General features: G+C 34.8%; 1 protein-coding gene across 10 annotated transcripts in view; it reads right to left on the reverse strand.

The window, feature by feature from the left end:
- CCDC171 (coiled-coil domain containing 171) overlaps nt 1–12,642 on the reverse strand; it is a 446,519-nt gene that overhangs the window by 290,178 nt on the left and 143,699 nt on the right. For all 10 annotated transcript variants that reach the window (XM_055092101.2, XM_055092103.2, XM_024930188.4 and 7 more), the window contains one exon: nt 5,953–6,091. In XM_055092101.2, the coding sequence (XP_054948076.1) occupies nt 5,953–6,091 (139 nt within the window). The remainder of the gene's footprint in view (nt 1–5,952; nt 6,092–12,642) is intronic.

The raw sequence follows: 12,642 nt of genomic DNA on the forward strand, positions 1-12,642 counted from the left end.
AAATGTTGTGATTGACAAATCCTAATGTATTATGAAAGAGGAGTCAATGTTGGTTAAAAAATATCTTTAACCAGAAAGAAAAATGAGATAACAAACTACCTTTATATGCACCTTGGGATACTATACCTCTCACACTGCTGAACTGAATGCATTTCTGGCTTAATCTAACATGTCATTCTTTTTTGTTTGTTTCATAATCATCTTCTCTTTTTTATGATCCTTCAAAACCTCATGCTCACTTTTTTGCTCACTCAACATGAGTACCACAAATAGAAAGGCACGTAAATAAAAATTTCAATTGACAGCCTTGAAGAAACATATAAAAACTATATATAAATATTTATATCTAAAAATTGGTAAATGGGTCTTGCTGATCTGCTATGGAAAAAGTTGATTCAAGTCATAAATAACAATAAAAACAATGAAGGCCAATTTTAATAAGGTTAAAAATAATAGAAAAAACAAACAGGTTTTAAAAAAGCCTTTAGTCAATGGGTTTTTTTAATGAAATAAGCATTTTAAACATAGGTTGAACTTTTGCAACTAATATATAGTTCTTATAATTTCTGAACATTTTTGAACTCAAGTAAAACTTTTAAGTTTTTTATTTAAATATATGTTAAGCAATTATGAAGAAATTCTAAGTAAAAACGAGGAAGCATCAAAGCCTATAGTCTTCATTACATACTTTTACCCTCACAGCTCACCTTTTCATCATATCTTGTACCTAGTTACCATTATATGCACAATGCATTTGTATGGGCTTAAGGAGGTCTGAGTAGCTTTTGTTATCATCACCATCAGCAGCTTTTCCCTAATCATATTAATGATAGCTAGTCTCTTAGTTCCCTACCACCTTGTTTACCTATGCCACTTCCATGGATGTCAGTATTCCATGACCCCACTTGCTTATCTCACATAATGAAATGTTACCCTTCTTTACTTAGCTTTGACAATCAGTTTATTTTTCAGTAGATGCTACCTTTCAATCTGAACATGGGCCTTAACATATAAACATCTCTCTCGCAATCTCTTGCTCTCTGTCTCTCTCACACACATACATACACAATACCATTTTATTTTTCCCAGGTGAAAAATGAGATTTGGATTTTCAAAATTTACTAATTTGCATAGAAATAAATTTCAAAAGGCTTAATGCAAAAGCTTTATGCCTATACCATAAATTTAGGAAGTCAGCCTCCTAAAAGGAATATTTAAATACACAAAGACACTTACGCGATGAATATTATTTACTAGAACTAAAATTTAAGGGCCACTAAGAGAAACGGAAAGTGATATTTATATTAGCAAAAACAATGCCCATGTATAAATACTACTCCTATTCTTGGTGAAAAACAAGAATCAATCTTTTTTTAGTAAAAAATCAGAATAGAATATTTATTAGCCCATTAGTTTTGAAAACCTCCTACAAAATCAGAAACATGTTCTTCTAAAGCAAACCTAATAGTTCATTGGAAGTAAAAATATTATCAAGAAATATTACCTTCACCACAAAGCATAACCATCAAAGCACTTTCCAAAATCATATTTAATGCTAGCAATCATTATTATTATATAATCAGTTAAACCCCCAAAAGTATTGGGGAAAAAATATACACTTGACCATTTTCAATCACAAGTTCTTTAGAGAATAAAACATTCTTTGAGCAAAACCTCATGAGAACTAGAATTCCCTTTTCAATATAAAGTCTCTCCTAGAGCTGTAACTAAATATTACTGAGTGGCAGGAAAACAAATCTCAAGAAATGACGGACTTAAGAAAATTTCATTGAAGAAAGCACAGAGCAAGTTCTAATAATACCAATTTGAAAATGAAAGCTCCCCTGCTTCAAGAGAAGCAGATATAAAAACTCACAGTAATGTCTAAAAGACCCAGCTGGATCTGTTGAGCCTCAGATGGACTTTAATAAGCATGATCAGTAAGCACCTTAAACTAGAAATTCAGTTTTATTTAGTAGTTGATTAAATCATTATTAAATTCATAGATTTTGAAACTAAAAGCTCAATTTCCAATCAAAACTTTTTATAGTCAAATTCTGTCAAGTTTCATACTCTGTGTTCACATCTTCATGTAAACATGAAAATAAATTTGTTAAGTCCTTGGATGTCCTATGTTGAAAACCTACTAATTCAATGACATTGAAAATAATAATTATATACCATTAATTTATTAGTTATATCTTTTAAATCTATACATTGAATAGAAGTAATTTCATTAATATAAAAGTATAATTAGAATAAAAAGAAATGATAAATGTTTGAGATAGTAATTACCCAGATCTGATCACTTTATGTTGTATATATCAAAACATCACAGTGTACCCTATAAACATGAATTAATACAATTATTTTGTGTCAATTAAAAATAAATAAAGTACAATTAAATTTAGCTGGTTTATATTTATTAAATACCCCCAAAAGACAACATACTCAGTTTAGACTTTTCCAAAATTATGTTTTATATTTATATAATATCTCTCTCAAAACAGGGGAGCTATCACTTTCCAACTGGTTTATTAAGACTTTCTGTATCCTGGGCTAGACGATCTCTAAAGCCTCTAACAGCTCTGCTGCTGTATCTAGCCCAGGATACAGCATAAGGCTATGCTGTACTAACACATACAAAGTTATTTGTAAGTCTCAAAATTTGCTCAAGTCTTTGTATCTTATTAATAACACCTTGATCTCACGAGTAAACCTATAGAGGATAGTGACTTTAACTTTCTTTTCCAATGTAACAGAGAAAATAAAGACCAAGATTTAAATAATGACCATGAACATGACCTAAACTAGAAAATAATCTGGTACCTCAAAAGGGAAGAAAAATTACCTGTTAGTAATTTATGCTTCCCATCCATAGTCTGTAAAATACTGAAACTATTATGCTCAAAAGAAATATAACTGTGGAAAAGACACACTAGGGTACGTAAAATCATGGCATGTCATTAAAACAATTTCGTTTCCAAAAGCAAAAGGGAAAATCTTCCTCATAAGTCATTCTCTCTTCAGTCAACAACAATTATGAATTGAAAGCACAAATAACAGCCAGACTGTGAATGCAGAACTAGAAAAACTTCATTTCTTATGGCTTAAAATTTTAATTTGGGAGAAACATCTTTCAAGAGAAATTTTTCAAGCCTTCTTTCCCCCAAAGGCCACTAATCTACTGAGAAAAGTCAATAAAGGAATATGTACAAGAAAAGAATATATTTAGGAAAAGTGACAGAATAGTAATTTCTAAAAAGAAAAACATTGTACTTACTATTTAAAGACATTTTCATTAAACAGGTCTTAAATTTCATATTATGGTCAGGTAAAGAAATAGAGAACAGCAGCTCTAATAAGCATAAAACAGAAAAAGTTAAAAGAAAGCTAACAGGGAAGAAGAAAGAAGAGGAAGATGGAAGAAAATAAGACGCAAAGCTATGAGTTTAAGAGAGATGAAAAAATTAAGAGGAACATATTAACAGTCTGAGCCACATAAACTGTACATCACTTAATCTGGCAACCTAAGTAAGTTTTTCGAACATCCCATTCGGCAAGGAACTATTAGATTATTTACAGATCTGCCACTGCTTTTAGCAATCCATCAAGCTTTGAAGAAACAATTAGCCTACAATTTTCAGCATCATTATCAAAACAGTAGTGTTTAATGGGTTAATACAATGAATACAACGAGTGCAGACGGTCCCAACAGGAAAACAAAGGTTGCTGGTGAGCTGCCACTTGCATTATTTTAGGCCATATATCACTCTGTAAAAGTTTTAGAAAAAAAAATCTGTTGGTACCAAGTAAAATTTTTTAATCACTAAATATGAATATGCTCTGTGGTGAGTTAAACCAGTCTCATTTTATTTTGTATCTACTCACTAAAGTGCTAGAAAACCAGAATTAGGAAAATTCATGCAACCTATATTGGTGATTACGTCTTAACTCTTGCATTTTTAGTTATAACCCTGGCTTATTTTCCAAACTACTGAGTACAATATCTAATAAGCAAGTGAACCAAATGCAGTACTCAGCTCAACGACCCTGATATATTTTTCTCCACTACTGATTCAACCTCCTGAACTAGGAGGTAAGAGTTAAAACAGCCCATGAAATTTAAGATAACATTACAGTGAACAGATGCTACAGTAGACTACACAGAGGGCTCTTAACTTTCTAAAACATCACATTCAAAATACCAAACTGCAAACTGATTTCTAGAACAAGCAATGATATCAGTTCCCTGAATCAGAACACAGCAAACATCTTTAGATAAATGGAAAATGTATATAATATTGGATCATCTGAAAAAACACTGAAGAGTTTTAACTATATCCTATTATTAGCTTTCGATATGGGCAGCACTGATTTGGTGACCAATTCCTAGTATAACCCAGGGTCCACCTTTTTTGAGGAAAATAATATCCATTGTCCTCAATAACTAAATCACTAAAACTTTTGGAATATAACTGAAAGTGAAGTAGTCAAGCCTCTGAGGAAAGTATGTATGTATAGAACAAAACAAAGAAGTAATACAGTATTACCATAAACTTTACACCCTCCATGGTGGGGTCCCCAGCAAACTGCTGAGAAGAGGATTCTGCATCAACCAAATAAATCCATCAAACAAATGTTTATTGAGCCAAGTACTATAGTGGAATCTAGGTATGTAAAATGAAGTAAGTTAACCTCAATGCATTCATATCCTCTTGGGAGACATAATACACATCAAATTTCGGTGAGTATTATGATAAAGATGCTGAACTAAGTACTAAAGAAATACTGTTGAGGAGGCACAGAATTTTAACTTAAGGTGGATGAGAGTGGAGAAGATAGAATCACAGAAAGCTTCACAGATTGCAAGATATCAGAGCTGGGCATCACAGGATGTAAAGAAATCTGTTAATGGAAAAGAAAAGGAGCATTTTAGTCATTGCAGGTAAAAGAAATGAATAACCTGAATAAAAATAAGAATATATGAAAAGATGGGTTTAGGTCAATGCAGTGCTTCATGCCTTAATCCCAGCACTTTGGGAGGCCAAGACAGGAGGACCACTTGAGGCCACTTGTTTGGTGCCAGCCTGGCCAACATAGCAAGACCTCATCTCTGTAAAAAAATATTTAAAGTAGCCAAGCAAGGTGGCACATCTGCAGTCTCAGCTACTCGGGGGGCTGAGGCAAGAGGATTGCTTGAGCCCAGGAGTTGCAGATTTCAGTGAGCTAGGGTTGCACCACTGCACTCTAGCCTGGGCAACAGAGTAAAACCTCATCTTTAAAAAGAAAAGAAAAGATGTGTTAGAAAACAAGGAGCACTCTAATATGGCTAAAGCAAGACAGATAGAGGGCAAAGGCAAAATAAGAGGGTAGAAAAGTTAATATGAAGACAAAAGGAAAAGGTCCTGAGATTATACAACAAGAAGCTGGCCATTATTCTGAAAACAACAGGGAGACATCGAGATGCTGATGAGTTTTAAATAAAGAGAGGTTAACAAAAACAGATCAATATTTTACAAAGATAAACTTGGTGATGGTGTAAAAGCTAGATTACTGGGGAATGGAGAGAGAGTGATCAGGTACAAAACAATTACAAAAGGAAGTCTTTGAAATCATCAGATGTATTAATTACAAACCCTAATCACCCTTAATCTAAGTAATACTGTTTTATGCACGATAAAAAAAAAACATTTGAATACATTTTTGAAAATCCTATAATTCAGTTTTTACTAGTTCAGTTAGTTTCCCCCAATTATTCCAAGTCAGAGAGGTTTCATTATGTGTATCTTTGATGTAATCAGCATTTCCAGTTTTGGAAATTTTGTTATCAATGTCACTAAAATAACTTTCATACTATTATCTCATGGAATGTGGTGAGGAAAAACCCTGCTATACATCCAATATGACCTAATAAAGTGATTGCCATAGGGTTTTCTTTTTTATCCTTACCATTACTAGTTCTTCCTGTAATTCACTGCAACTTTTTTCATTATACTGGAGTCTCTTTGAAAGGTCTATAATTACTTTCTTCTGTTCCTCGATGTCTTCATTTAGTTTCTTATTTTTGGAGAAATACTCTTTTTCTAATCTGAAAAGTTAAAGTGTCAGAGCAGGTTTTTCAAACATGCTTACATCAACTGATATTACACACCTTTAATACATATGGCAGATGTACTACATATCATGTGTTCATGCTAAAAGACTTTTTAAGGCTAACTCCTTTTTCAAACAAAAAGTACTGAATATTCTTAAATGAAAAACTTCAAAGCAATATTACTTTCCCTTTGATAGTAGGTATTTGTAGTATGCCCAAGGCTATAAGCAAAATAGATTTGGTTACTGTTGATTTGGATTCACCATCATTTTTGACGAGCAAAACCCACCTACCGTAGTTCAATTAGCTCAGAGACTATCTCAAGACTGAGAAAACAGTAGTACCAAACAACTTTAAAATTAAAATACAACATTAGAAATGGAACAAATGTCTCACATCTGAATGTCCATGCAAGTAGAACCAGTGTGGTGGCATAGAAAATCCAAAAGGAAAAATAATCAAAAATAATTCACATTCACTTTGAAGACATACGAATTTCTTTTCAAAGGATTCGCCTTCCTATTTAAATTTTGCTCAGATAGGCCAGGTGCAGCAGCTCACACCTGTAATCCCAGCACTTTGGCAGTCCACAGCAGGAAGATCATTTGAAGTCAGGAGTTTAAAACCAGCCTGGGCAACAAAACAAGACTCCATCTCCACAAAATAATTTAAATATCAGCCGAGCACAGTGGTGTGTGTCTGTAGTCCCAGATACTCAGGAGGCTGAGGCAGGAGGATTGCTTGAGCCCAGGAGTTCAAGGTTGCAGTGAGCTATGATTGTGCCACTGCACTCCAGTCTAGGTAACAGAATGAGACCCCATCTCTTATATATATATATATATAAGACACACACACACATATATATATACATAAACACACACACAGCCATTTGCGTGTGTGTGTGTATATATATGAGATGGGGTATATATATATATACACACACACATATAGGTATATAAATATACACCACATATATATGGGAGAAAAAATATATATGTATATTGTTCAGGTTAGTATTAAACTGTGTTTACATTCTGTATGAACATATAATGAAAGGTAGCTTCGAAGTATTTTCATTTAAAATTTTCTATAGATAATCTACGAAAGGAATAATTTTAATTCAAATTTAAATGTTGTCACTGTTTTAAATCTGAGATCTTCCTAAAAATGTAGTAGACCTGTTTCCCCTGATTAAATTATATTGCAGGAGACAGGGTGGCTCAGTATAATGCAGTCTAAATTACTACTATAATCAAATAAAGAGGTAATTTTTGAGTAGCACATGACCTTACTCTGAGCAATCAACATTATTTTCTCTGGGGTGGAACACAGACAATTCTAGTGTTAACTTTTTTTGTATATTCTCCTTTAGATTAGGAATATTCCAAGGCAGAGTAGCTTGAATTTAAAATAAACACGTATAAAAGGATTGGATGCTACATTTATGTAAATCTCTCAAAGTAGAACTAAACTATAAAAATGAGTCTAAGTAGAAAAAGATAAGAAAATCAATCCAGGAGTCCCAACATATAAAGGAGTCCAGAGAAAGATGAATAAGGTGCAAAGAATAAACAAAGCAATGAGAATTTCCCAGAAATTAATTACTCCAGTCTCTAAAATTGAAAGAGCTGGACAAGAACCTAGCAAAATGAAAGAAAAACGATCCATGTGAGGCCCATCATCATGAAATTTCAGAACACTGGGAACAAAAAATGATTCTACAGAGTGCCCATCAAGTATGGAAACACACGTATTATTATTTTATCATGTATAATAATGTAACATAAGTAAACCATTTCATATATAATCACCTAAAGATTCCAGACTTGATGGCCACTCTGTGTTAAGTTTCCAGAGGAAAACGTGGACTACATACAAAAGATCAGGATTCAACTGACTTCAGACTTCTCAAACACTAAAACTGAATGAACGGCCAGCTGAACTATGAAAAAGGATAAAGATCAAAAACTTTCAGAATGCAAGTTTTAAATTTTCCTCTGATAAATAATTTCTCAAATAGCTACTTTCCAATGGAGAAAATCAAATAAAGAATAAGGCACAAGATTATCAAAAAGAGATCCAAAATACAAGAGAATTAGAGGGAATTCCAAGGATGATGTTAAAGGGTAGTCCTTGGGTGACTGTGTACAGGGAACCTAAAAAACAACTTGTCCAGCTCGAGCGCTTCCAAGATGGCCAAATAGGAACAGCTCCAGTCTGCAGCTCCCACAGAGATCAAAGCAGAAGATGGATGATTTCTGCATTTCCAACTAAGGATCACAGCTCCTCACCAGCAACAGAACAAAACCGGATGGAGAATGAGTTTCACGAGTTGACAGAAGTAGGGTTCAGAAGGTCGGTAATAACAAACTTCTCTGAGCTAAAGGAGCATGTTCTAACCCATCACAAGGAAGCTAAAAACCTTGCAAAAAGGTCAGGCGAATGGCTAAATAGAATAAGCAGTGTAGAGAAGAACTTAAATGACCTGATGCAGCTGAAAAACACAGCACGAGAATTTCGTGATGCATGCACAAGCTTCAATAGCCAATTCGATCAAGTGGAAGAAAGGATATCAGTGACTGAAGATCAAATGAATGAAATGAAGTGAGAAGACATGATTAGAGAAAAAAAGAGTAAAAAGAAATGAACAAGGCCTCCAAGAAGTCTGGGACTATGTGAAAAGACCAAACCTGCATTTGATTGGTGTACCTGAAAGTGACGGGGAGAATGGAACCAAGTTAGAAAACACTCTTCAGGATATTATCCAGGAGAACTTCTCCAACCTAGCAAGACATGACAACATTCAAATTCAGGAAATACAGAGAACACCACAAAGATACTCCTCGAAAAGAACAACCCCAAGATGCACGATTGTCAGATTCACCAAGATTGAAATGAAGGAAAAAATGTTAAGGGCAGCCAGAGAGAAAGTTCAGTTCACCAACAAGGGAAGCCCATGAGACTAACAGTGGATCTCTTGGCAGAAACCCTACAAGCCAGAAGAGAGTGGGGGCCAATATTCAACATTCTTAAAGAAAAGAATTTTCAACCCAGAATTTCATATCCAGCCAAACTAAACTTCATAAGTGAAGGAGAAATAAAATCCTTTTCAGACAAACAAATGCTGAGAGATTTTGTCACCACCAGGCCTGCCTTACAAGAGCTCCTGAAGGAAGCACTAAACATGGAAAGGAACAACTGGTACCAGCCACTGCAAAAACATACCAAATTATAAAGACTATCAAGGCTAGGAAGAAACTGCATCAATTAACAGGCAAAATAACCAGCTAACATCATAATGACAGGATCAGATTCACACATAACAGTATTAACCTTAAATGTAAATGGGCTAAATGTCCCAAGTAAAAGACACAGACTGGCAAATTGCATAAAGAGTCAAGACCCATCGGTGTGCTGTATTCAGGAGACCCATCTCACGTGCAGAGACACACAGAGGCTCAAAATAAAGGGATGGAGGAAGATCTACCAAGCAAATGGAAAGCAAAAAAAAAAAAAAAAACAGGAGTTGCAATCCTAGTCTCTGATAAAACAGACTTTAAACCAACAAAGATCAAAAGAGACAAAGAAGGCCATTACATAATGGTAAAGGGATCAATTCAACAAGAAAAACTAACTGTCCTAAATATATATTCGCCCAATACAGGAGCACCCAGATTCATAAAGCAAGTCCTTAGAGACCTACAAAGAGACTTAGACTCCCATACAATAATAATGGGAGACTTTAAAACCCCACTGTCAATATTAGACAGATCAACGAGACAGAAGGTTAACAAGGATATCCAGGACTTGAACTCAGCTCTGCACCAAGCAGACCTAACAGACATCTACAGAACTCTGCAGCCCAAATCAACACAATATACATTCTTCTCAACACCACATTGCACTTATTCTAAAATTGACCACATAATTGGAAATAAAACACTCCTCAGCAAATGTAAAAGAAGAGAAATCACAACAAACTGTCTCACAGACTACAGTGCAATCAAATTAGAACTCAGGATTAAGAAACTCACTCAAAACCACTCAACTACATGGAAACTGAACAACCTGCTCCTGAATGACTACTCAGTAAATAACAAAATGAAGGCAGAAATAAAGATGTTATTCGAAACCGATGAGAACAAAGACACAACATACCAGAATCTCTGGGACATAGTTAAGGAAGTGTGTAGAGGGAAATTTATAGTACTAAATGCCCACAAGAGAAAGCAAGAAAGATCTAAAATCGACACCCTAACATCACAATTAAAGAATTACAGAAGCAAGAGCAATCAAATTCAAAAGCTAGCAGAAGGCAAGAAATAGATAAGATCAGAGCAGAACTGAAGGAGATAGAGACACAAAAAACCCTTCAAAAAGTCAATGAAGCCAGGAACTCGTTTTTTGAAAAGATCAACAAAATAGATAAGACTGCTAGCAATACTAATAAAGAAGAAAAGAGAGAAGAATCAAATAGACACAATAAAAAACGATAAAGGGGATCTCACCACCGATCCCACAGAAATACAAACTACTATCAGAGAATACTATAAACACCTATAAACACCTCTATGCAAATAAACTAGAAAATCTAGAAGAAATGGATAAATTCCTGGACACATACACCCTCCCAAGACTAAACCAGGAAGAAGCTGAATCTCTGAATAGACCAATAATAGGTTCTGAAATTGAGGCAAAAATTAGTAGCCTATCAACCAAAAAAAAGCCCAGCACTGCACGGATTCACAGCCAAATACTACCAGAGGTACAAAGAGGAGCTGGTACCATTCCTTCTGAAACTATTTCAATCAATAGAAAAAGAGGGAATCCTCCTTAACTCATTTTATGAGGCCAGCATCATGCAGATGCCAAAGCCTGGCAGAGACACAACAAAAAAAGAGAATTTTAGACCAATATCACTGACGAACATCGATGCGAAAATCCTCAATAAAATACTGGCAAACTGAATCCAGCAGCACATCAAAAAGCTTATCCACCACGATCAAGTTGGCTTCATCCCTGGGATGCAAAGCTGGTTCAATATATGCAAATCAATAAATGTAATCCATACATAAACAGAACCAACAACAAAAATCACATGATTATCTCAATAGATGCATAAAAGGCCTTTGACAGAATTCAACAGCCCTTCATGCTAAAAACTCTCAATGAACTAGGTATTGATGGAACGTATCTCAAAATAATAAGAGCTATTTATGACAAACCCACAGCCGATATCATACTGAATGGGCAAAAACTGGAAGCATTCCCTTTGAAAACCAGCACAAGACAAGGAGACCCTCTCTCACTTAATTCAACATAGTGTTGGAACTTCTGGCCAGGGCAATCACGCAAGAGAAAGAAATAAAGCGTATTCAATTAGGAAAAGAGGAAGTCAAATTATCCCTGTTTGCAGATGACATGATTGTATATTTAGAAAACCCCATCGTCTCAGCCCAAAATCTCCTTAAACTGATAAGCTACTTCAGCAAAGTCTCAGCATACAAAAACAATGTGCAAAAATCACAAGCATTCTTATACACCAATAACAGACAGACAGCCAATTCATGAGTGAACTCCCATTCATAACTGCTACAAAGAGAATCAAATACCTAGGAATACAACTTACAAGGGATGTGAAGGACCTCTTCAAGGAGAACTAGAAACCACTGCTCAAGGAAATAAAAGAGGACACAAACAAATGGAAGAATATCACATGGTCATGGATACGAAGAATCAATATCATGAAAATGGCTATACTCCCCAAGGTAATTTATAGATTCAATGCCATCCCCATCAAGCTACCAATGACTTTCTTCACAGAACTGGAAAAAACTACTTTAAAGTTCATATGGAACCAAAAAAGAGCCCACATTGCCAAGACAATCCTAAGCAAAAAGAACAAAGCAAGCTGGAGGCATCATGCTATCTGACTTTAAACTATACTACAAGGCTACAATAACCAAAACAGCATGGTACTGGTACCAAAACAGATATATAGACCAATGGAACAGAACAGAGGCCTCAGAAATAACACCACACATCTACAACCATCTGATCTTCAACAAACCTGACAAAAACAAGAAATGGGGAAAGGATTCCCTATTTAATAAATGGTGTTCAGAAATTGGCTAGCCATATGCAGAAAGCTGAAACTGGATCCCTTCCTTACACCTTATACAAAAATTAACTCAAGATGGATTAAAGACTTAAATGTAAGACCTAAAACCATAAAAACCCTAGAAGAAAACCTATGCAAAACCATTCAGGACATAGGCATGAGCAAAGACTTCATGACTAAAACACCAAAAGCAATGGCAACAAAAGTCAAAATAGACAAAATGGGATTGAATTAAACTAAAGAGCTCCTGCACAGCAAAAGAAAGTATCATCAAACAGGCAACTTACAGAATGGGAGAAAATTTTTGCAATTTATCCATCTGACAAAGGGCTAATATCCAGAATCTACAAAGAACTTAAACAAATTTACAAGAAAAAAACAAACAACCCCATCAAAAAGTGGGCAAAGGATATGAACAGACACT

This window comes from Pan paniscus, chromosome 11 (assembly GCF_029289425.2).
Source record: "Pan paniscus chromosome 11, NHGRI_mPanPan1-v2.0_pri, whole genome shotgun sequence".
In the NCBI taxonomy this organism is placed as follows: Eukaryota; Metazoa; Chordata; class Mammalia; order Primates; family Hominidae; genus Pan; species Pan paniscus.